This window comes from Lissotriton helveticus, chromosome 3_1 (genome assembly GCF_964261635.1).
Source record: "Lissotriton helveticus chromosome 3_1, aLisHel1.1, whole genome shotgun sequence".
In the NCBI taxonomy this organism is placed as follows: Eukaryota; Metazoa; Chordata; class Amphibia; order Caudata; family Salamandridae; genus Lissotriton; species Lissotriton helveticus.
This window is the reverse complement of record NC_136061.1, coordinates 262236128-262263180: the sequence shown is the minus strand read 5'-3', so window position 1 is coordinate 262263180 and position 27053 is coordinate 262236128. Positions and strand designations below refer to the sequence as shown.

Sequence of the window (27053 nt, the reverse complement as noted above, 5' to 3'; positions counted from 1 at the left end):
AAAGAGATGCAGAATGAACAGCCTGAGAGATGAGATTACAATCATTTGCTAGCTATTCCTATTCCAAGACAAGTAACATTTGTAAGCAAGATCAACTGTGAAGAATACAGGAGAGGGCTCAAGGAGAAATGTCAATGGAAAAGAGCCTACTAGGGTGGTCTGATTTCAGTAATCTACACTCGCACATGTAACTACAGTTTCACATACAATCCCCGTAGTAGACCGGGAAAGTTGCTCCAGTTGCTGGGATATGTCATGTGACATTCTTCGGAGTTGCTATTGCATACTGTGGCATTAGAAACACAGTATAACTTCCCACTGAGGAAAGGCAGCAGGCCCACTGTGCAAATGCACATTATTGTCAATTTCTTTTTTTTCCTGGGGAGGCCATTATTTTCTACAGAAAATTCCCTTCCCTCACACCCTCCAAGTTTACAGTAGTTCTGTTCCCTATTCCCACTCTAGAGGGTAATTCACTCTAGCTCTTGATTGGAACAAATCTCTGACATTTTACAGGGAAGAAAAGAGTCAGACAGGAGATTGTAAATGCAACAAACTCCTGCTGTTTTTTTGTGGAATTCACAAGCTGTCACAAACCCATCCCATTGCCACTCCCATCATTTGTGAGGGTTTACTACTTCATAAGTGTGCCCAGTCACACTTTACAATTAGACAGTAGTAAAAGTATTCACTCCTGTTAGGGATTCTTGTGTCGATACCTCACAGGCCTAAATGGAGCCATTTCTGGTCACAATTGTAAGTTCATTGTTGAACATGGGGTTTGAGAATCAGGCCTTAGATCCCTAAGGAGTTTAGAGAAGACAGAGATGTTACACTGTGAAATAATTAAATGGGGGGGGAAAGCATCAGTGTTTTTTAAGCAAGGCTAGTACTACAGTGCAGGTATTGGCTGGATGTGAGGCTGTCGGTGAAATGTTTGGTGAGATTTCAGAATATTGGGTTAAAAACCCGATGTGCTACCGCATTAGTTTGAAATAAAACAAAACCAGAAGAATTGTAGATAATACTAAATATTTAGTAAGCATGTTGCGGCCTGACCATAGCCTAAATTAGGATAAAAGGCTAGCATTTTCACGAATGCAAGTGATACAAGTACAGTCTTTAAAGTGCTGCAAGGAGTGGCAAATTAAAGATGTATGTATAATGCTAGCCTCTGGTCTTGACATGAAATCAGACAACTACTACTGAGTCAGAGCTCATTTGAAGTTATTGTTTAGAACAAAATCTGCACCCCCTCACAATTTAGCTCCCTAAAATCCCCTAGTTCCGTTTGTGCATTACATAAATTGTAAGAATTTATTTCGCCAATATCAGAGGAACTAAGCTAGTGCGTGATAAATTAACAATAAATGCACAAAAATGACGAAACAGCTCCATGCATATAAAAGTGTAGACGTGGTGGAGGTAAATCTCTAAACTTGGAAAATAGAGAAAATCCGATGTCATACCAGAGAAATGTATGTGGTAGACAAAGCTTGTCCATACTAGGACAAACAACATGATGCATGTGGAAGACCACCCATGCAAGGTTTCACAAATAACCTTCATGAATCAGGGAGTGCATTGGTGTAGGGATCACTGCTTCACCACAAGGGCTTGGACAGGATTACCCAAGGTTTCCAGTCCAATACCAAGCGCCAGATTAGGAGTTTGACGGAATTACTCATACTGGCTGATACATCCGACGGAATTCCACTTATTCCGAGTTAGACCCCCTACAGATTGGGGAATAACTGCATGGACGGCGAGCTGCAGTACAACATTCCATACGGTAGTTCATGTTTCGAGGGGTGTCATGTTTCACTGCACGCTGTGTCACTCCGCTCTGCCCACCTCGCACTTAGTGTGCTATTCATCTACAATTGTTCTTTCAAGCAAGTCCAGTACATTTGTGCACTGCCTTTTTTGATTTTGCTTTGTTCAATATTTGTAATTATTGTTGTTTTTCTTGTAGGTAGTTTGACTTTCCCGTTGTTGTAGCCCGTGGGTTCTGTTTAGATGCTATGTCAGTGGTTGGTAGGGTAACGATGCTGATGTCTAAACTATTGCAGATAGTTCTCATTTATAATAGACAATTAATAAAGCCTGCAATACAAAAGACTTGTCCTAGGTTGAGTGGGAACGCCTAAACTCGGTCCCTTTGCATGCCGTGGCTCGAGACTAAAGTTTCACCTGAACAATGATAGTGAATGAAGTTGAAACGTGTCTGGAGCTGCTTATATGTTTACTGTAGTGAAAATACAAGCACAAACATGATGAAATCGATACCTGGACGTATTGACTGTGGATTAGACACATTAGCGCAAGCATTGCCACCTCGTGTTTGTCCTTGTCAAATCTATAGTTTTATGCCCCTACATTATAATCCAGCATCTGTACCAGTTTTGTGTATTGTGCCAGAACCTCTCTAAACAACTTCGTTATAGCACCCTGAGCCTCTCCTCACTAGTCATATTTCAGAGCCCCTTACAGTCAAAAGGATGCAGAAAGGGGCAAGTGACAAAAAAGACACAATGAAATGAGAAGATAACAAATGCAAGAGTAGGGACAGGAAAGAGACATAAGCAGTAAAATAGGAAGAGCTTCAAAAGGTGGTAAGCAGGGAAGCAACACGAGGAGTATGGGAAGATGAGATGCCTAGAGGACAAGGCAAGAGACACATAACTCCACTAGCTCCCCTTGATAGCCTGCACCATCTTCAAAATCAGTTTCATTATTTACAAAGGCCCAGTTATCTTGCAAACAAACTCATCATCTATGGTGGACACCATCAGACTACAGGATAAGAAATGAAAAACGAAACAAACAAGACAACAAGCCTTTTCCATTATGCACCCAGGATCTGGAACAACATCCCTGTGTCCTTCACGACTGCCCCAACACTGCTCCAATTTAGGAAAGAGTTGAAGACTGACCTCTTTAATGAATACTACAACACGATAGAATAAACATCCACATCCCAGCTACCTCTTCTACCACTTGATAACTTTAAGCTGGTCTTTGACCTTGTACATCATTCCTCTGCTTTTTGGCTAGGTTTGCAGAATAGAAACACCACATATATACACACCTTTATACAAGACACATGGTGAGAAGAGAAGGGGCACGGAAAAGGTAAGGAGGGAAAACATGGGTAAGAAGGAAAGAGACATAAAGGGTAAGAAAGGAAGAGAAAGACTCGATCAAAGTAATAGAAGCAGAAGAGGGGAAGAAGATCAGATGAGAAGAGTTAAAGACTGGAGGGTAGGTGATACAGTTGGTGGTAAAAGATAAAGAACGAGATGAGAAGGCAAGGAAGCAAATGAGCTAGGAGGGGGAAAACAAGTGGAGTAAAAAAATAAAAAGCTGAAGACTTAAATAAGAGGAGAAGCAATAAAAGGAGTAAGAAGGGTGAGATACATTAAGGCAGTGCTTAATTTGACTCAATGTTTGCCAGTACCCGGCACCAGCACTTAATTCTCAACACCAGTATTTATGACAGTTCACCACATGGTGGCACTGTTGACTATTTTTGAAGCGAACACATCAGCAGAGTGTTTAACAAATGTACATTAAAAATGGATAATACCAATACGTGATGGTCATTCTTGAAGCATTGGGTGGCCTGAAGTAGTCTAAATTGTTGCATTGGGAGAAGTGTGAAGAATAGTAGTTGTGTTGGTACTGCAATTGTGCAGCGCTGGCTGCTGCACCATGTGGAGCAAGCTGCAGTGGCCTCTTGAGAAATACCTTGGGCCCTGCCACTCACGTTTTACAATTTAAGCACTGCACTGGGGTAAGGGAAAAGACAAATGAAGACTCAGAAGCGAAGAGGCACGAAGAGGTTAAAAACTTAGGGACACATTACGATCAGAGCCCTGAGTAGGAGGGAACGTCCGCATGTGCTGCGGCGTTCCCTTCTGTGCAATTAGGATGTGACCGCCACCCTGGCGGTCACATCCTCTATTTTTAACATTGCGGCGGGTGCGGCTTCAAGCTGCACCCGCCGCAATGTTAAAAACGCATGCATTGCATTTACATGCACAAAGCGTCAGGCACCGCGCGGTGCCTGCCGCTTTCTGCATGTAAATGCAGGGGGGTACCATAGGTACCTCCCATGTGCACCCCCCACCTCCCTTCACCCAGGGGGCCCGCAATGGGCCCCCGAAGTGAAGATCCGTATGCTTTTCCACGGCGGAGAACCCGCCGCGGAAAAGCATGTCTGGGAAGCCATCCTAATATGTCTGGCGGGGTCTGAGAGACACCGGACCCATATTAGAGCTTTTCCGCTGCGGTTGAAAAGCGGCGGACTGAAACCAAGACCCAACAGCCATCCTAATGTGGCGGTGGGTCTTTGGTGGGTCCACAGCGGATTTTCCGCATCCTCCGGGCCGCCGGTGGCTTCCGCCGGCCCGGAGGATGCGGAAAATCCACGATCCTAATCGACCCCTTAATACGAACAGGGATATGGCTGGGGTAAGTAGAAAGGCAAATGAGGGGCAAGAAGCAAAGAGGCACAGAAAAGGTTAAAAACAAAAGGGATATTGTGGTATAAACACAGGAAGAGTAAGTAGGGGAGCAACAGAGAAGAGTTAGGGTAACAAGAAGATTTATAAAAATAGTAAGAAGTGAAGAATCACAGAAGGGTACATAGAACTAGCGAAAGAGTAAGATGAAAAGTGACAGAAAGAGCAGGAATGGAAGCGACAACAATACGTCCCTGGCTTCAACAATACATCCCTCGCTTCAACAATACGTCCCTCGCTTCACTGTTCAATCCACGTTAAAAGTATTGCAGTGATCCCTTCTTTCAACAGTCTCAATGAAACCCCCTCCAGGTCTGATTTCTTGTGGTTGTTGTGGCAGTCTTCCACCACAGACCATGTATAATAAGACTATTTGTATTCATATGGGCAGAGCAAACAGAACATGTTCATGCCCAGTCAGCTCTCCGCGTGTAATTTCAGCGAGCACAGTGCTCTGTCCCCCTGGGACTACCCCCATTCCCAAGGTCTTCAACCGCTCAAATATGGAATGAGAGCGGGCAGAGAGAGAGAGAGAGAACGAGGTGGTGGGATTGCGTATGTCTGCTGTGGAGAGAGCTTAAGATTGGGGCAGACAAGAGAAAAAGGAAGGATTTATGGATGGAGGCAGGAAAAATAAATAAACAGAGAGATATTTTTCTGTAGCAGAAAGAGAAGAGAATTGTGATTTTGCCCTTACCGAAAGAAAGAGAACAATGTATATACATTAAAAAGATGAAGAAAATGACAGAAAAGAAAAACAAAAAGTAGAATAGAAAAAAAGGGAAATTTTAAAGAGACTAAGAGAAATAAAGTGAGAAAAAAATCTCCGCCAACTTCATAATTTAGTGGGCCGGTTGATAAACCTCTCTTTAATGGTAGATAAGGAAAAAAATATATGATTACGTCGTGTTTTCAAATTTGTCTTAACTTCCATGTCTCGATTCACATTCACATTTAGCACATTTAAGTTTTACTTTGGTACACAAAACGAGTTGATACGTGTTTCATACAGCACAGATCCAAAGTCAACGAATCAGCATATGAGGACATTAAAGCTTGAGACAGAACATACTACTGCCAAAAGGTTTCCCACTAAAACCACATTTGTTCACAGTCATAAAGTTTAATTTGGGATGGGAACTTGGGAGTTGTCAAATGAAGAGAAGGAGGTGGGCATCAGGAAAATGTTGTGGGTGTGAAGTAAACATTATCAATGTCTTTTTACACACAATCGTTCCACTTAACTTTAGTGCCAAAAATGCTGGATTAAGTGTGGAAATTTGGTGTGAAAAAAATACACAATCATTCCCATATTTTTAGAGAGTTTAGGAAAAAAATGTTTCTATGTGGAGAGTAAACGGCACAGGTGTTTATTCGTAGCTGCACAATTCTTGCTTCTGAAAATACTCTGTAATGTGTACATTCATCCAGTGAAAGTATAAGAAAGTAGAAGTACACATGGTCATCTACAGGTTATATAGCTTTTTACAGAAATAAACAAGATCGTAGGCGAACACCCACCTGCAAACGTAGATTTTCAAATATAGTTTGTGTAACTTTAGCATTATATGTATTTATTGCCTCTACCAAGTCTAGTTTCCTGAAGTGCACCCAGCTTCCTTACTTGTCCCTCTCTCATCAACAGAGGACAGAATGCGCTCTTTCTTATATATGGAGCCAATAGGAATGGACAAAGCAGGGCTGCCAACCAAGTGAGGTGGTTGAGAAGAAAACATTAAATACTGCAAGTATCTAGTTTTGCTCTTTAGACTTGTGGCTGCCGCTGTGGAGCCTAATGCCAGCCCAAGGGCAGAAAACCAAAAGTTAAAAAAGGACATTCTCCAACACCAAAAAAGGGACCTATTTCTGTAATTTTCCCTAAGCAGTTTTTTACTCTGTGCAAACATTTTCACCCATCCTCGCAGGTTTATGATTTTAAGTAACAAGATAAATATTTTTATCTGAAATTTCCAAGTTTTAATTCAGATTATAGATTGCGATGAAAAAGTAATTTTCTTATGAATTTCAGAAAAATTGAAATGGGATAATCTGCATCAATCTTTGAACGTTGTGACAGTCCAAGTGAGGGCTGGATTGAGTGTGAAACAGGAGTGCAATCCAGAAAAACAACGGACCAAACAAGGCATAGAAGAAAGCCATGGCCAGTAGGTTAAAGGAATTATGACAAAAAAAGAGTGCGGTGCAGAAATAAATGATGGATCATGCACTGAAAAGAATGCAAGAATCACTTGCTCACCTCGTTCCCGCCTGGAAGCCGATTCATGTGGACCAGCTGCCCTTGGTCGTCCAGCACCAGCTCCGTGTAGGTGAGCACATCAGAAGGCAGTGGGATGTTTGGCAAAATAGTTGTAGCATCCATGAATTCCCAAAGTTTAATAAGGGCCTAGGAAGGAGAAGCAAATCAGACACCTCTTAAAACATCAACATAACACTTTCATGCTACTGTTCCACACAAATCAGACATGTTAAGTACAGTCCTTCAAATAGATTATGACAAGAGGTTTATTTTTATTAACAAAGGTAAGATGCAGCCTGGAACTAAGTTCTTACTAGGCCTGCTAACAACTAAAGAGATCAGTCATTATCTGAAGATACATTTAGAATGCAGTACAACCGTGAGAGAAAAAATCGACTACTTATTTTAATATTCTCCTCTCCTATCTGATTTTCTGAACATTGCTAAATTTCCTAAATTGGTGTATTTGTCTTGAATAAAATGTGTGTACCTTTTCCCAGAACCCCCACCCCCTATATTTACAACCTCTCTACTGTGCAGTGATACCATAAGAGCAAAGTGTAAGATTACGGCTGATGCAAAGGCATGTCACCTATGGACAAAGATCTTGCCAATATACAATATTACCAGGCGATTCCATATCATTCTCTTCCTGGGCTTTGTTTTTCTATACATTATTAGAATCAAGTACAAGATGAAAAGGTTTCCAATAATGGAAACCACGAATACACTATCAGAAGGCATTATCAATTAGATCTCAATCCAGACCTGGAACATTGTCTCCTAGTTGAAATGTACACATCATGCAAGCCTGCAATGATGACACAATAAGGTTTGCAACCACAGCAGCTGCTCCATCATAGAAGCATTTGGAAACCCCCAATTCCGCTGTACAAATGCGAGTGAGCTGGTGTAGAACACTGTTTCAGTTGGATCTCACTTTTGCATATTTTAGTTGTGTTTTTATAAGGCTGTGCAATGAATGACAGGAGAGAGGAGCTCTGATGCGGCTGCATGCCTGCCCACTTAACACACTAAATTATGGGGACAGTCTGCACTAAAAGGATGAGATGTGGAAGAAATGTAGTGGAAAGACAGGACAAGTGTTCTGGAAGTGTCCCCAAAGCGAGACAGCATCTTTTAATGTAGAGGAGAGGTATCATTTAGCGAATTACGTAAAACTCAAAAGTATGACCACAGGTATCAGAGGGCAAAAATGTAACACATCAAATTGTTTACCTGCCGGAACATCTCAGGGATGTCATAAATGTAGGTTGTTCCCAGAGACTGAGCTTGGAACCTCTTGGATTGTAGTAGGTCTTTAGTGACATACGGTGTGTTGATCAGCATTCCGTGCAGTGGTCCTTGCTTGTCTCCATATGCTTGGAACATGATCTGCAAACAGAAGGTGAAGAGGAGATATTGTGGCTGTGTAAAGACACTGAAAACCCTCATCTCCCTTTATGTATTGATCTAGGGCTTCATAGATAAAACACCTTTTTACATTACACATCCGTGACATTAGACCAAACTTCCTCACTTGTTAACCACACTTCCATAACATCAAACTCCACCTCCTGTTACACCAGACCTCATCCAAGTTAGATCAGTCCTCCTACCATTGGTCTCCTCACCAAAAACCTAACCCTCCTTGCCATTAGGCCACACCCTGTCACTGTTAGATGATGCCTCCGCGCCATTATACTGAACCATCTCACCTTTAGAGCACACTAGTTCCTCGAAGACCAATCCTACTCCACTTTGACTATACTACCTTATTGTTGCACCCATCGTCCTCTCCATCACTTTCTATCTCCCTTCTGATTATATGTTGTCCCAGAGACAAAAACTCACCTTTAACTAAACAGTCACTTTTCTATGATTCATCCACACACTCCCCACTAAGCTATTCCTTTAAATGAGGGGAAAAAATTCTTGTTCAATTAGTTGAATCCTCCTCATATTATATCTCCCTACTCCTCGTTTGACTGCAAATTCCCTTTATCAGAATGATTTCTCCCTTTCAACCCTTCTCTGCCCTCTCAGATGCTATTTGGTTCCTGAGATAATTACTATCTTTGAAAATACAACCGACTCTTTACACAGCATGGCATCCCAGAGTGGCCATCTTCTCCCTTCGACCAAACGTTCTGTGTCAGATGATAACTGAACTTTTAACACACATCCTTCACTTTAGAACACGTATGCACCTGAGGCACCTCCCATTCAGCAACTTCTTCTTTCCATAATGTACGCTTGTTTCCAGCCCGGTCACCCTTCTTATCCACAGGACTACCATGCTTCCTAAATCCCCGCTTGTTCAAGCACATTTTCTCCAATTTAGGCAGCACCGGTCCTCTAAGACACATCTTCAATTTAAAAAGATCCTACTGTACTCATGCTGTGCTTTCCCATAGACCATGTAACTCTTCAGAAGGTTATTTGCCACGTAACAGGAGTCAACATCAACTTCAGTGTAGACATGCTTCTCTTCCCTAGACCACAGGTTTCAGCACACTTCATCAACACCGACTACCCACTTGTTAGACCGAGCGCGCTTAATCTGTTACACTTTACCTAAATCCTTCAGACACCCTTCTAATACATCAAATTGCTTTCCATACATTTCGCTTTCACCCTTTGGCACAGATAAGACCACATTTCAACCTTAGACCACACCTCAGTTATGGCTCACTTCTTGCATTTCACCTTTCTTCTGCAAATTCTAGCTCTTTTCAGGCTGCATAGTTTACAATGAGCACATTCTTTTGAAAGACCACTGATGCCCCTGTAGGAATCGGGTCCTTTTATTACAACCATCTTCGGCCACAATCACAAACGCTACCAGTTATTAAAAATGGATAATACAGTTACCATCAAAATGACCACTTTTTCTGTAACACTTAACGCACTTCCAATTCTGTTAGAAAACAGAGCGGCAGGGAAGATAAACTGATTTACTCACTATCACATACATATGGACTACTAGACCAATATACTATGGGTAAAACCGTTTCTTAGCAGCACCAAAAACCTGCATGCTTGTTGTTGGAAACAGTAATATACCAGTAATATACCATTAAATAGGCATTAACGGCACATATTTTCTAAGCAGCACAACAACAATTCACCATGTACGACACTACTCATAGAAAATTGTTAAACCGCACATGCATCACCATACTACATTCAGATTCAAAGGCAAGTCATAGAAAACAGGGTTGTCAAAAACACACATCTCTCTCGAGTCTGACTTCATTTTCAGAGGAAGAATGGGCCTGCCTGCGAGACACTGTGTGAGTTAATTAAAACAAATCTACCTATGGAGGGTGTTTGATGGAAAATGTGTTTAAGTCTGCCCCGGAGAGCCTCAAAAATACATCAAAAATTAAATAACCCTTTCATGTAAATGTTTTAGGCGTTTTTCCTATTTTTGTCTCCTGGGGGCGTTCGATTGTGACCGCCACCATGGAAAGCGGCGGTAAAAGGTCACCTTGAGAGAATGGGAAACCGAGATTTGACGCTCTGTCTTCGGAGATTAGTCGGGCTGGGTGTTCGCGTTTAGCGGCGGTACGGAATTAACAAGCATTTGCAATGCAATCGGTCTCGCCTTTGGGACATTATATGTATTTAGCTATGCAGCACATTAGCCTGTGTGCTGAAAAATCTATTGTTCTTTAACATGGAGGGAACGTAAACACCAAACTGTGTGACACGTATGGGAACACATGGGGAGAAATATTGCCTTTTAGCAGGAAATGGTATAGTCCAAAGCCCTGTTAACATAAAATCAGGGCTTTCGGTGGTCAGATCACTGAAAATACAAGATTTGAAAAAAATATTATTGTCTACGGGGACTCGTGGAAGACAAATTCTATGTACTGGAATCTAGAGAATGTTAAAGTGATTCTGGTATTTTACTGACCTCTGCTGGTCTTTTTCTATCAAGAAAGTTAAATAGAGGAGGTTGCTACAAAAAAGAAAAAAAAGAAAGTCCCTCAGCAGAGAGCAATTCTGGTATTTTACTGACCTCTGCTGGTCGTTTTCTATCAAGACAGTTAAATAGAGGCAGTTGAACAGAAAAAAAGTCCCTAAGCGGAAGCAGACAAGTGATAGGACTGATCTCCAGAGCCCACAAAGTACATACACATAAGTATACATACGTTTATACTAAAGTATATACAAGAGGTCTCGAATGCTCGACCTTAAAGGGACCGCTAGCCATTGTGGGACCGCATGAGGAACACTGCAAGCCCGCTTAAGCTGCAGCTGCAGGAAGGTTGCTTGTTATGGAGCTCTTCCAGCAAGCCTCAGGCTGGAGGCAGAAACACAACAATATCAAAGAATCCTAAGAACTCACCACTTCCACTTGGTCCTTTGGTTCCATACTTGTCATGACCCCTTCCATCCATCACCTTACTAGCCACGCTCTTCTACTTGATGCCTAAACGAGGCTGCTGTACTTTCCATATGTTTCAATCAGTCTTTTCTTCAAGTCTTTGTCATTACCTTTGCAAACAGGTAATTATTGCGGACTTCTGACAGGCGCACAAGTATAAAGCTCAATTTAAAAACAAGCCATCATAATTCTATTATTATACAGGAATGTCTTGGAGGGCATTACGTTTATCTTATAAATACTAGGAAATGTTGAAAAGGGGTTGGTTTCATAATTTTAGGGCCCTAAAAGTATTGGCTTGTCTTTCTCCTTTGGATAAACGTGTGAAAACTGCAACGTTTTTTAACCTTCTGATGGCTCAACTCTAAACGAATACTGGCAACTGGAAGAAAGATGAACTCGAGAAAGTTTTAAACTTATACTAAATTATGCACCAAGCTCATTGTAGTGTTAATGCTGTCTGTGACAAAAATGATAATGGAACAAATGTCAGTCAACGTAACATAACAAGAGGAATGGGGCAGAGGTTCCTATATTTTTGACTTCTGAGAGCCCCTCTGAATCACTACCAAGGATCCACACCGAAGTAATCGCTATGATTCAAACCTCAAAACAATACAGAAACAAGTATACACTAAATTATTAAAAAACTGAGAAAAAATACATTTAAATCACAAAAGAATACAAAAAGAACAAGCTACTTACATTCGGCAATGCTTTTTCAGGTGGATACTAACCACAGAATCCTTATCTTTAGAATATCCCCCAAGTGCCAGGCTGGATCCAGAAATGTTCACAGCAGTGCTCCTACCCTCTGCTAGGTGGTGCTGTGTGGAAGGCTCTAAAATGCCTTCCCTCAGCCCTGGAAGAGACGAGTGAAGTGGCATATAAGTGCCACCCATGCACGCCAATGTCAGTTTCTTGCTCAACTCTTCCTGCGCCTTCAGACATGGAGAATAAACAAGTTGTTGCTACCAGTGTGCAGAGCTCTAATTTGGAGCCTTTTTAGATGGTATAAAGAGACCACTCCACTAAACGGGGAAGTGGGAGGGCAGTGAGGAATCTGCGGTTAGAGAGAGTAGCCAGCAGAAACAGCGTTACAGAAGGGAAGGAACTTGTTCTTTTGATGGATATGTCTAATCACAGATCCCTCACCTTTAGCATAGCTAGCAAAGCAGTACCTCCCACAGTGACGGACCTGTGGAATGGGCTCAGGCAAGGAAGTCCTTCCGGACATTCCAAACAAAATGCTCTTCCAGTCAGACATGGCTGTCAAAGCAGTAGTGCTTCTGAACATGTGCAGTGACACCCACATCCTGGCCTTACAAATATTAAGAGCATGTATTTGCCAACGTAGTAGTAGCAACCTTTGCCACTGTGAGTGAACTCTCAGTCCCTCCGAAGGCTGCCTCTTCGCTACAGTATAAAAGATCGTAATACAGAGGACAAACCTTGACAAAGCCATTTTCTGTACTGCCTTACCTTTCTTTCCCACAAAGAACCCCACAAAAAGCTTAATGTCCCAGAGATGGTCTTTGGTGTGATCAATGTAAAAGCTGAAAGCTCTTTTGGGGTTCAGCTGATGGAGCCTCTCCTTCTCTTCCGAGGGATGAGGTGGAGCAAAGAGCATTGGGAGGTGGATGGATTGCCTAACATTAGAAGGAGTTACGACTTTTGGCAGAAAGGCTAGCCTGGTGTCCTCAACCCGCTAGTTTGTCTGGAAACAAGGTAATGAAGGGTGGTTGCATTGAGAGAGGTTGGAGCTCACTCATGCAACAATCTGAAGTGATCACGATCAGGAAGGCAGTTTTGAAAGTCAGAAGACGCAACAATAAGCTATGCATTGGCTAGAAGGGGGTACACACAAAATCCCACTGTGGAATCACAAAGGGTTCAAGAGAATATATGTGTTAAACCTTTAACACCTTCAGAAAAAAGGAGCCAGTCTGTTTTATATGTGCTGACCCTCTGCAGGGTAGAGAAAGAGCTCTAGGCTTTCTTATATAACCCTCACCCACCAGGGTTGCCCCTTGGTGGCATGCTTCATCATAGAGTTCATCCCATTCTGCTGCCTGACGGGATGTGCTACAACCTGCGAGTTGCGTGAGAGCACTGAGTGGTCTGCTCTTTTTTGATAAACACATTTTTATTGATTTTACAAAGAAAGTACACCAGCATTGCATCACAAACCCATGAAAGTCTTGAATTACAGGAGGACTCAGAGCAGCCCATCGGGCCGTTACCGGTAAAACATAAGTATTCCGCAAATGAACAAACCCTTTGATAATCACCCCACCTCCCCAACCATTTCCCCCATACTCTGCGGTATTTCTTGGGGCACCCACGCGCCTCATACATAACTTTCTCCTGTGTGGCACACCAGTCCACCCCAGCCCGCCAATGTCCAACACTCGGGGGCTCGGGCATTTCCACGAGACCGCAATATCTCTCTTAGCGACCCCCAATGCTGTAGTTAGGAATACCTTCTCATTCCTAGACCCGTCTAACCCGTCAGTAATGCCCAGAAGTGTGTGCTTCGGTTCATGAGGGACATCCCACCCTACGACTTCAGTAAGCTCTATCGCTATTTCTCTCCAGAATCGTGCTAGGTCGGGACAGGCCCACACCATGTGAAGGAAGTCAGCCGGCTCGTGGCAACATCTAGTACAGGCTGGGGACGGACTGAACCTCGCCCAATGTAGGCGCGCCGGAGGGAGATATGCTGCGTGTAAATAGTATAGCTGGACCAGGCGCAGCCTAGCGGATGCGGTGACAGTTCTAGGAGCCATAAGGGCATTGCGTCAGTCCTCTTCCTCTTGGGGGCCGACCCAATCCTCCCACTGAGCCCGCAGTCAATCTAAGGAGGTGGGAGTATTATTAATCAGTGTGCGATAGAAACGTGAAATGCCACCCTTCCCCAGGTCTCCAAACATTATTTGAGCTTCGGGTGGGCTGTGGTCAGGGAGCCGTGTACCCATTGTAAGGTGGGAGCGGAGGGCATGACGCAGTTGCAGATACCTGTAGAATTGTGAATGGTGCAAAGAGAATCTCTTTTGGAGGTCTCCAAAGGAACGCATACGGTCACCCACCCATATGTCCCCCAGCTGTGAAATGCCTATGAGGTCCCACGCCCTAATCCCTGCAACTTGTTCACTTCTTTGAGCCAGGTCCCATTCCACAACGGAGTGCACTGAGTTAGCATGTGTGTCCATTTGGTGTGCCGCAGTGCAGCCCGCCAGACCAGCAACACCGAGCGTGTCACCTTGGGAAGGCGAATGGGAATAGGGGCCCCGTACAGCATGGACTGAATCTTAGCAAGGCCTAGCTCTCCCAGCTCAAGCCTATAGGCTGGGTCCGACCAACCCCCGTTGAACCAGTCGTGTATGGAGAGGAGTCGCGTAGCAAGATAATATAAATAGAGATGGGTCATTCCTAGGCCCCCGTCAAACGAAGGGATCCTACAAGTGTTCAGCGCCAGCGGGGATCTACCCTTCCACCACAAGAATTTGGTGGCTATGCAATCTAGTTCGCGATACCAAGTTTTAGGAAAGTACGAGGGAATATTCTGAAGGATATAAAGGAAGCGGGGGAGGACCATCATTTTAAAAAGGGCCATCCTTCCCATAGGGTTCAGGGGCAGCGACTGCCACTTCTGGAGGTCCGCTTGGCACGTTTCACCAGAGGAGTAACATTGAGGGCCCAGCTCAGCTCAGGGAGCAGGGTCATCCAAATCCCCAAATATTTATAGGATTGACGGCACAGAGGTATGTCTGACTGCCAGTCAAAGCAATCTCTGGACAAATGGAGAGGGACCAGAACCGATCTGGGTTCAACCGGAGGCCAGAAGCCTGTTCAAAGGAACGCAGGATGCGAAGACAATGTGGACCTGATTGAGCAGGGTCTATCAAGTAGACGAGGACGTCGTCCGTGTTTAGGGCAATTTTGTCTGACTCGGTATTGGGCCATTCCCACCCCCCCATGTGCTCACACGACCGCATCAGGGACGCCAAGGGCTCCATCACCAAGGCAAAGAGCAAGGGGGAGAGCGGGCAGCCCTGCCTCGTTACACTGCGAATAGGGAAGGGTTCCGAAAGGGTCCCGTTTACAAGGACTCGAGCTCTCTGGAAGGCGTACAAAACCCTGACCATGGCCCGGAACCGGGGACCAAGGCCCATCCTCTCCAAATCGTCTTAGAGAAACCCCCAATCCACTGAATCGAAGGCCTTCTCGAAGTCAACAATGAGAATCGCCAGGTATGGGGTTAGGAGGTGAAGGTGGGTTAGAGCGGATGGCAGTCTACGAAGACAACGCCTGGTTCCACGTGAGGGCATGAACCGGCACTGGTTGGGATGAACCAGAGTGGACAAGTGGGGTTTAAGTCGCTGGTCGAGTATTGCGGCATACACCTTGATCTCAGTGTTGATGAGTGAGATTGGGAGATAGTCAGCACAACAGGACGAGGGCGGCTGGGATTTCGGAAGAACCACAATGTCCATCTCGCGAGGGAAGGAGCCCTTCTCCACCGCCTCCAGATACAATCCCACCAGGTGGGCCACAAGCGTCTCCTGATAGTGTGTGTAGTATTCAACACACATAGGTACTGCTCTAAAACTTTCCATATACAGTTCGATGGCTGGGGATAACTCTAAGGTAAGGAATCTGTGGGAAGAAGTCTCCATCAGACGTATAATTTTGCTTCACAGTCTTTGACCGCCTTCGATAAAATGCGGGCACATTCTTCATGCAACCTGGAGTTGTGTCCTGAGCCCTAACACCAGAAGCACACCTTGTGAGGGTACATCACTAACATCTGTTTACAACGGTCACAGCATGGTTTGAACCCTGTGGACTTGGATGGGGACATGCTTCTCTTGCACACTGGATTTCAGATCGGAAAGATCATCAAACTGACGAAAAAGGGAGCAGACCTCTGGATCCACATTCAAAGAAGCGCAAAGAAAGGAACTGACAATGACGCAAAGGAATAGCGGTTATATGCGGCTTTGCTCCGTCACTTTCAAAGCAGAACAAGACCAAATCTGAGCTGCACATTGGCAGTCAGCGGTGCACTAAGCACTGCTGAAAAATCTGCTGATCCTGTCTGAAGCTTGTGATTTACTAAAGGAGAGGAATCTGCAGGTAGAAATATCCATCAGAATGAGAAGTTTTATTTTAATAGGAAGGTTGGAGCGTCATTAAAAAAAAAAAAGTGATATGCTAAATTCCTGAGACCACTAATCGTCCAGTCTAGATTATGTCAGCTGTACTTGCCCTGCTAACGCTACTAACGCAATGTTCAGCCTCCGATTTCTAATTCCTTCATATTGACTAATTGTTAAACATTTAAATTTTTAACATTTTGCTTTTTATTTGTACATACTTTATTAGTTTGCTAAATGTATCTAGTAAACAGTTGTGGCCCCTCCTGAGTATGCGTCACAGACCACAGATTAAGAATCGCTGGCATGCGGCATACAAATCCCACATTGTATCCTGGGCACTTTTCAAATAATATTTAACACCGAATCACTCGTATCATCACATAAAACAATCTGAACTTTAAAAGTCCATGTTTTAGGACAAACCAACCGTCACAACTAAAATAGTGCTTAGAGGCCGTGCAAACAGAGTACGATGTGCTATACAAAAATCTCATCTCATAACGTAACTAACCCACATTTTAAAAAAAAATGATCCCTGCTTAGAATAATTCTGCACATTCATGCTATTCGAAAACTGCATATTTCTACACAGGATAGAGTCGATTTCAGCAGGAGTTTGTAGTTTGGCCTTTCTTTCCTGCCAAAAAATTAACCAACTTTCCCTACTGCCTGTAGAAACTGGATGTCATTATGTCAGAAGAGTAAGTACTGCAAGTTTGAGAGAAATATTTTGAGCTTCACCAACAAAACAAGAATAAATGTTGGCAGGATGTGGGTTTGTGAATTCACGTGCACCTGCTCTCACCATATAAAGCAGATTATGGACAGATGTATAATAAGAAGGAGGTGTGGTCTCTGAGTGACCTCAGCACTCATCACAACTTCCCTGCTCCACCACACTGGGCCCAATCCCAATTACGAGTAAAGCAGTAATAATTTTCTGGCTGGGATTACCATTGCCACAAAATCTAGGCACAGGGAATCAGGCCAAAATGTTTATTTTGTATTACACATGCTAATCCCTATTTCTGCGTCAATAATTTGGAATAGCACGGTAGTAGAGGAGTAATACATCATGGAAAAAATAGTTGTGTTTGCCCATTTACCATTATTGTGTAAATTGCGATTGGCCCACTGAGAGATCTACGGTTCGATTGGCTGCTAAATGATGAGGGCTTAGAAGCAGAACAATCCCAACATAGCTTCTAGCTCTTGAATACAGAAGTGATTTAGGGATTTCTTTACATCTTGGTGGACAGGTTACTCCGTCACAACGATGACGGATATCCTGTCCACTGAAATATAAATCCCATAGGATATAATGGGATCACTGTTGTGATGGAGAAACCCGTCCACAAAGATCTAAATCACGCCCTTAGACATTAGGTCAAATTTAAGACAAAAAATTAATATGAAATACATGTAATAAATTAGGTACAACTTTTTGGTAGCTGGTCCAATTAATCGTACACCTAAAGCTTTGCTCACTTAGGGTCAAGTGCTTATAGTGAACTGCAGTAAATGATTATAGTGCTCACATGGTATCCCACACCCTGCTCCTAATAGGGTGTACGTTGATCATGAACCATAAGGTTAAAAATCCCACACTACAGAACAAATGATGCTGAAGCACATGCGACATATAGTCCAGTATATAAAACAGTCATAGAGATTCTGTTCATAGTTTTCAGAAGACTTATTGCAAAGGCACCCAAGGTTTCACATGGATCTTGACTGCAAACTGGTATACAATAAAAGGCAGCTGACACGTGTTTCGTCACAAGGCGCCTTTTTCAAGGCTCAGCACGAGTTCATTATATGGATAGGGTATGCAGATTTACAAAAGTTCCAGAAGTATTGCGAAAAAGCTGGACATCCAATGGTAATTGATCTAGAAAACCAGTAAACAGTGCTATGATCAAATGTCCACAAGTCGTGCAATATTACAAGTAATCTGCACCCCCCATATGCAATAACCAAACAAAGCACAGTGGGAAGCAGTAAACAAAAAATGGGGCCTTAATAAGCCTCCTTTCTGTGAGTTGGTCTCTACCATTGTCAGTATACTCGTCAACTGACATTTGGACGACTTGTGGATATTTGATTATAGCACTGTTTACTAGGTTTCTAGACCAATTACCATTGGATGTCTAGCTTTTTTTCAATGCTTACTGAAATATTGGATACATTCGCATACCGTATCCACATAATGAACCCGTGCTGAGCCTTGAAAAAGTTGCCTTGTGATGAAACACGCTGCTGCCTTTTGTTGTGTACCAGTTCGCAATCAAGGTCCCTATGAAGCCTTGGACGCTTTTGGAACTAAGCTTTTGGAAGCTATTCTCTGAATCTCTACGACTGTTGTACATACTGGACTATACGTCACATGTAATGAATTAGGTCCAAAGTAACTTCATAAGCTTGTGCTTACCGAACTTCTCACTTTGTCCTCTTCTTTCTTTGCAAGCAGCTTTGAGGCCAATAAGTATGGGTGCTTAGAAGACTGAGTAATATATGATCTGTGGCATATACAACACAACATGAACAAACCTTTCAAAAAGTTCCAAAGATTTGCACCTTTCCACCTACAAAGCACATTCCCTTGAGGGTGTAATTCCTAAAATGTTTACCAAGCTAGAGGCAGGATAAGCGGTAGTCCAGTGGGTACGTTGTCAGACACAACCACAAGACAAGTTCTTAGGTCTCCTTTGCCACCCAACCACATTGTGTAATCTAGCGCCAACTATTTTATCTCCTTGTGCCTTCGTATCCTTTCAGACAAATATTTATAATGTTTAAAAATGGGGAAAATATTTTTATAAAGTGCTTTATCATAAAAGGACCTTTGCCTATAGGTTAAGAGGCAGCATTAAATCAAACAGGCGGCCACCAAACTCTCCACAGACAGAATAACATGTCAGTCCAGAACTCTACCTGTGCAGTCCTGGAGTCCGTCACCTCCTTGTACAGGCTGATATCCAAGTAATAACCGGATTCATTTGTCAGGAAGAGACGTATTGGGATCTGCTTCCCTGTGGGGGTCAAACGAATGTTGATCTTCAGCTCCGCCTGCAGGACGCGTAGTTTCCACAGTCGGCTACCGTAGCGCATCACCATGCTGCGCACCGACTCTTCAATCTGAAAAGACACAGATTTTATCCAGTGGCTACTTCGCAACCTGTAATTGCAGGCCATGCATTTGTCAATTTGCTATTGCCTGCCACAGTACTCTCTTTCTGATTCCAAATATCACCAAAAAAAACTTTAGTTACAATTATTTTGTGGTATCTGGGCATGAAGAACAGTTAGCGTAAAGCAAGACAGGCAGCCAAAAAACTCATTAGTCCAAACAAAAATGGACAGAAAGTCACAGATGACAGCTACATTTATAAAGAAATGGACATGAAAAGTAAACAGAAAATGAGGAATAACTTGAAAAATACAAATAAGAGGTGTGGGAGTGAACATCACAAAGAGAGAATGAAATAAACAAATGCACAGCAGAAATACAAACAGATTTGCACATCCAGAAATGTTCATAGTTAGTCAGGATAGAGCATAAATAAAAACTTAACAGTTACAGAAAGAAAGAGAAACACTGAGTGCTAAAGATAGGCATATGTAGAAACATATACATAGAGAAGGTGTAAGAACAATGAAGGGAAAGAAAAAAGGAAGAGACAGGTATAAACTGTAGGAATGTGCACATGTTAAGTTCCTGTCTCTCTCCTGTCTTGGTGTATCAGACATCAATTTAGATGGTGCCCTGGCACCCGTTTGGGTTTACTATAGCGGCAAACAGCCCAGTAAAGGGCACACTCAACTGCCTTCAAAATGTGTTATAAACGAAGACAGAAATACTCTCTGTAAATATAGAACAGATGAGACCCTCTCTACCCCTGTGCTGAAAGCAGTCAGGTGGAGGGTGTGCTCACAAAACTGTAGTACAGTGTAAGAAAAGCTGAAATAAACATTACAGACCTCAAAAACAAGCAGCACTGGAGGAAAAAAATTAAAGATTACACGCTGCACTTCACACACGTGCAAATCATTATGCTTTCTAGAACCCCTACATGCAAGGTCTTGATTAATATAAGAAGGTCCGGCCCTATTAAAGTCAACTATGAGAAAGTTGGAAGCTTGCCAATAAAAATAGAAAAAAGAGTGTACTGCCCTCAGAACCTAGGACAAACTCTATGTACATGGGCAGAATAAAGGCAAACTAATTAAACAACTGTACTCCTACTCATGCCGATTTCAGTTTTAAAATGAAACCTGGTTAGCAAACAGAATAAAATGATACACCACATAAAAGCATCACGATGCAATTGATCAATAAAAAGTAATTTGAATTCGGAACTGACCTTCTCTTATTCATGCTCAATCAACAATAAATATAAATGCTACCCAAAACCTGCCAATCCTTCTACATTTATGATCTGTTTTCAGATTCCTCAGAGTAGATAGCACTGAGATCTTAATTAAATGAAATGGGACCCGCGTATGAGGTTAAGAGCAGAGCTGACCTTAAGTAAGACTACATCAACAACTATACATTTGGCTACACACATAGAAGGAACAAGTTCCAGTCAAGAACTGCACTTTCTGTACGGATCAGAGTTTTCTTACTGTCGCAAACACTTCACCTCTACAGAAAAACACCAGATTATTCTAAATCCCTCTTATGTATTATAAATTGAAGTTTCTGCAAATGCACAAGGCCTTGCTGAAGCCATGATGACAGAGACCATCTCCCCACTGCTGCCAGGTCCTCATTCACTCAGAACATTGATGCCCGCTCTCCAGAACAAGTCGCGTGTTCATAGCCACGGTGCAAGGGATTTTTCTTTTTTTTTAATATTGTGGGCTTTTTAAGGCGAAGTTAGGAGCACACCAAACCCAACAGCTTGAAGACTTTCAAGCCTTGAAAATACGCATGACACCGAGCATCTTGGCGTACAGAACATTCCAGTACATCGCAAGTGCAGCTCTCTTACCGGTAGCACTGAGGTTGGCTTATGATGAGAGGCACATTCGGTCAGAGTCATGAAGTGTTAAAGGCTAAGAACAAGTGTTTTGAAAAGTGCTACAGTGAGAGGCCCAGGATCAGTGGAGGAATCTGGGGATAAGGTAGAAAAGAAAGCCTGTGAGGAGTGTCTTAAAAAAGCTGGAGATGTATAGTTTAGGCAGGTCACTGAAGACTCTCTTACACTTGCTTAGTTTTCTCCAGATGAGTGTCATGAATAGAAGTCGAAGTCTGCTTTGGTGAATCAGTGGTATGCTCAGTGTAAATGGATTGTAACATGATGGTTTTGCCGAATAAACTTTACAGAGGTTCTTCCTTATTGGATGCATTAAGGCCGAGTTCAAGAATGGATTATGTGGATGGTTGAGTCTAAACACTGCGGTGCAGGTTTGTAGTTAGTCGAACGTTTCCAATATAAATAAAACTCCCCAATGTATAATCATGATTGGGTATTAAGGTCTCTAGGGTAGTGGCTACCTGGGAGTGGAGTCTTTTAAAAGACGAGCACTGCTGAATAGCTGTACTCTTTATGCAGTTAATGACAAGCTGGAAGCCCGCGAGTCGTTCATGCAGAATGCGATGGCCAATGAAGGCATTCACTAGGTAGGTTCCTGGAACCACCCTGTTCTGATTCACATTTAGGCATATATCCATGTTAATATCATTTACAAAGCATCTCGTGCTTACCGCCTAGTATTGCCACTTCCCCAGAAATATTATCTTCAAGCAAAAAGACTGTTCCTGCTGCCTATTTGTTTTCGAAAGAGTTCAGCACATATTTATCTTCTGGCCCATGTAAACTGAACTCCATGTTTGCGTTTACCCTTAAAGAAGGCCAATAAAAACCTCACATTTCCAGAGTTGGAAGGTGATGTCATGTGACTAGCAATGCCTGTGTTTCTTAGCAATATATTGCCTCTTCGTGTCCTCTGGAGTGTTTGAATTAGTATACATAGCATGAATAAATGCATTAATTGTTTCGGAATTAACTTAGAGGAAGCAACTATCCGCTGAAACCATGACAAATGTATGGCAAGACAAGAAGACGCACATGGCATGTATGCTCTTTTAATTGCGCCCCTTCTACAGACTACATTATCAATGGAGGCAATGACGCAACATTGGAAGAACAATCTCCTTAGTGGCAGCCTCATGATTGCTGCTCTCAAAGAGATAAATCCAAGATATTTACCTCCTGTTTGTTAATAGTTTATCATTGCTTGCTTATATTTTCCACTCCTCTGGTATTCCCTTTCTGGTAGAAGACATGAAGTATTTCACCATAATGCTTCTTTATTTCTTCAATGGGCTCCCCTTTGATGCCCTTCAGTGATGTTGTAACCTTGCATTACTCTTATCACAGATTAATATTACTCCATTTCCAATTTCATTGTTCAGTACTGGTCTTCCAATGGCCTTACACTACCACTGCACAACTGCTTTTTGCTTCTCCCGCTCACTACAATGCACACTGCCTTGCACTGTATGCATATTACCCGCTCATGGGGTGTGACCCGGCACAAGTGACCTGTTCCCAGCACAAGGCATGCACACAACTCTCCTCGGGGGCCGATCAGAAGTTAGGCAGGTGGTAATCTAAAATAAAATAAAAAGCAGCTGGCTTTAGAATATGGTGCAAAAGAGGCTTTAGAAGGAAAATGAAGCAGTGATGTGGTGGGAGGCAGAAAAGGGAGAAAGTCCCCCAGCAGGACAAATTCCTATTGCAGCATAGACCTGGCCTGTAGAGAAAGAGAAGAAGAGAAAGATCTCTTTAGTGGTGATCTCATTCATGTAGGAGTCAAACAGCTCACTTCTATTCATTCCTTAATGAGGTGTCAGGATTCGAAGTTAGTTTTACTTTCTTCTAGGGTTATTTGCTCTATTATGCCACGGTAGATAGGAGTTTGCTACTTTTTTCCCTCCGTTATGTACTTCTTGGATGAGCCAACTCCCCCACCTCCTCCATATCTGCGTTCGGTGGTCGGGTCATTAAATTGTTGACAGATTCCGATAGAAAGCTTGAAGTTTCTCTAGAGTTGGCCCTGGAGCATATGTCACGAACCTGGTAAGTTTAGATAAAATTAGTCCGATCTATACAGATTGCAAACTCTGGACAACATCTCAGCCCATGGCTAATTGTTCATAATCATCCAAGGGTGCAGCTTCTTCCAGCTGTGATGACATATCCACCAGTACGACACTCTAGCAAAGTACTTAAGAAGCATAAACACATCACCTTCTGCTTACGCTCACACGCCCGGTCTACTTCTTTGCCGATTCCTTCATCAAGCAATAATACTGCCTTCACTGGACTATCTTCAATCCAAGATCAATCCTCAATAGCCTCAGAAGCCAAGAAAATCTTCACTGCCAAAGGCTGAAGCCACTAGTTCCAAACAACAAGATTCTGGAGGTGGCTCCAGCAATGGAAAAGGCTGAGCCTCCATCTCAGTTCTCCACACAAGCTCCGGATCCCAGACCAGTATTTATTTTTCTTCCTTTCCTGTCACTCCCCGATTTGTCTGCTGGTGGCTGCATTATGCAGTTTCTTCATAAGTGGAAATTGACCACAGTAGATCCCTTGAAGCTTGAAAACCACCCAGGGCTAGCACGGAGAGTTCACACTGATCTTGGTCAAATGGCGCTGATGCTCCTAACTCTTTCTTGACAGATGAATCCTTTCTTGTGGATAAGAAGGTGAAGGAGTTATTGAGAATTGGAGCTACCATTCTGAATCGCTTTCAAAAGGGGAGTTTTGTGATTTCGATCTTAATCATTCACAAGTCTTTCAAAGACTAGCCCATTATAAATTTCGGTCCATTGAACATCTGTGTTCAGATCAGTCACTTCAAGATAGAGGGGAGTCACAACTTCCGGGAGGGCCAAATTGTAGCCAACTGTATAATTCTCCTTCACTCCGTGAACACTAAACTTTCCTGAAATTCTTGTGGAACATCTGATTGTGGCACTTTGTGCCATCTCCCCTCCGGATGCTCCTAAGCCCATTTGTACGTGACCTTTTTGAGGACTCTGGTGTACGCCTAATTCTTTATATCCAAGATATCCTTCAGATGACATGGTGCCCCCTGCTTCTATGCGTCCACTTCTACATGACTTCGTCTTTCTGCATTCTCTAGGCTTTAAAGTAAACTTCAAGACCCTTGCTTGCACCACATCCTAGTAGATGGAGTGCCTACATTTTATCTTGGATGCTAAGATCTGCCTCTTGATTCACCACCAAAACAAGCTAAACCAAATAAGGAGGCACTTCGGTTGGCCATGTGCCATCCCAGCCTCTGTGAGGAAGCCCCTCTTGTATTCACATTATACACTCTGTGTAAGAAATGGGATTATTAATTGGGGTGGGTGACAACCCACCTCAAGAAATAATCCCAACCCATGTTAGGGTGAATCACTAAAGTCAGTAAACCTGAGCATATCTCCCTAGTAGATATGGTACAAAGCAGACAGGTTTAACTTAGACACAATGTGTAAAGTATTTTTGCAGTACCAAAACAGTAATAAAGTTTAAATGCAAACAATAAAAATCCCAAACCTAGTTAGAAACATAGAGTCACATTTATTAAATGAGATGACACCAAAATGATAAGAATCTAATAAGGGGAATGGGAGATATAAATTTGTAAAGTTTTAAGTAGGAATAGCACCAAGGAGCGTAAAGCTAAAATGATAGCCAATGGCTGTGGTAGGACGGAAACTAAATGCAATTTGACACTGAACACGATGGAGCATAGGTCAAATATGCCAATCAGGTTAGTCCTCGTCAAAGATTTTACTTTCTGACTTTAGTTGTTTAAGTCCCAATCGACGACTGGGGTACACTTGTAATCCCCCCAGAACTTCAGGGGGCGGGTGGCAGGGGGGGGGGGGGGGCACTTTGAGACTTACAGAGTGTCATGTAGAAGCCAACAGTAGGATTGAGTCCAATTCCAGTTGTCACGGATCAGCACAGCAGTTGCAGGAACAGCCTCTTATAGCTTGGTGTATTCTTGTAGCTTGAACAGGAGGTAAGTCCTATGATCCTTGGAGTCCGCTTCTTTATCCTAGGTACAAGAGACAGCAAATCCAGTCCTTCAGGGCTCTTCTTAGGTCTCAGTCAGCTGGTTCAGTCTACTTCTGTTCTTCCTCAGGCCCAGGAGCGTTTTGAAGTGGGTGTCTGGAGGTGCCACATTAGTGTCTGGCACAAGCTTGTGGCAGACTTCTTGGCATGCCCTAACCAATAGGGTAAAAGTCAGTCCCCGGGCCAAACCTACCTACTTTTGACATTTAAAAAAAATTTTATTTCAAAAAAGTCTTCAGCCACACTAAACCTGTGCATGGGGGTGTATGTCTGGGGAATTGTACTATACAATTCCAAGTGTCCTCCCACATCTAACACCAGAATCTAGTTTGGGACAGTCACTGTACGACCAATAAACCCAGAGACAGAAGTCTGGTAAAGAAAAAAGCAGGATTTTCCATCAACTAGACACTGGATACACAATAATGATTTGAGCATCCTGTGTTATATGTAAAAACCCAGCATATGCCAGGTGGCTGCCAGCTATTTCGGCCTTTTGAGAGCCATGAGAAAGGCCCTGAAATTGCTCCCAGTAGAATCACGCGGAATAGTGATTCAAGGTCTATTTTTATTCCGCCTTGATTATGTCTACTCGCTGTACTCAGGCAGCCCAAAATCAGTAATAAAAAACTCCTGATTATTCAAAACACAGCCTGGATACTGTCAGGCATTCAGAAAACACAATCTGCTGGCGCTGCGATCAAAACTCTTAACTGGCTGGCTAAAAGTTGCTGAATACAATTCAAGACACTATGCATTCTACACCGGGCAAAACATAACACAGGCCCAACTGTCCTACAGCAACTGGCCAACCCCTACCATGCCAATAGGGACCTGAGATCAAAATCTTTAACTGCTTTTTATCCTGAGAATTAAGTGAGCCAAAAGCAGGACTTTTAACGTACCTTGCAACATAGCTTTGGAACTCTCTGCCTACCAGTCTCAGAATGGAGGACAACTTCATGAGTTAAAAAAAAATTAAAACCTATCTCTTCCTCAAAATCTTTTATCCTTTTAACTCACTTACTCCAACCAATCCAATAGCGCTGGGTGCCCTATTCCAGGTAGCCAGGCGCTCTACAAATCATGGAGAGTAGAATATCTGTCAGGCAGGATTTGAAATTCAAGCAGGGTTGGACACTGTCAACCCAAAGAGGATGCTCACAGTCCCATCCTGCATAATACGTCAGGTTCAGAAAAGTCACCGCTGACCATTCTGGTCAGGCTATTGTTTGCTTCAGGGCAGCACTTAACACAGTTTTTACACTTATTTAAATGCTTATTACCGACTGACAGAAGTGAGACAAAAATTTAAATTTAGCCTACAGGAACGTCAGGGAGGAAAGGGTAACTTTCTAAAAGCTACATTTCCTCAATATTTATTCAAATCAGACTTAATAACTATTCCTGAGATACAGTATTAGGGTTTTTAATCTGTACTCTGGTTTTCTGGATAGGTCAGCTGGGCCTGCCACAGTGAAAAATAGCCTTTCGGTGTCACTGTAAGGACATGTTAACATACCATTTCTACATGTCCTACTTTTAAATACTATGTACTCTACTTTGTGGGCCACAAGGCCTACATAGAGGTGACATTAAAAT

At 42.8% G+C, this 27053-nt stretch overlaps 1 protein-coding gene across 6 annotated transcripts in view; it reads right to left on the bottom strand.

Annotated features, from left to right (window-relative positions):
• ACACA (acetyl-CoA carboxylase alpha) overlaps positions 1 to 27053 on the bottom strand; it is a 1199721-nt gene that overhangs the window by 546300 nt on the left and 626368 nt on the right. For all 6 annotated transcript variants that reach the window (XR_013608606.1, XM_078679777.1, XM_078679779.1 and 3 more), the window contains 3 exons: positions 19279 to 19482; positions 8023 to 8178; positions 6784 to 6930 (listed from right to left, as the gene is read on the bottom strand). Coding sequence is in view for 5 of the 6 variants with exons in the window: in XM_078679777.1 (XP_078535903.1) it covers positions 6784 to 6930; positions 8023 to 8178; positions 19279 to 19482 (507 nt within the window). In the remaining variant the exon portion in view is untranslated. The remainder of the gene's footprint in view (positions 1 to 6783; positions 6931 to 8022; positions 8179 to 19278; positions 19483 to 27053) is intronic.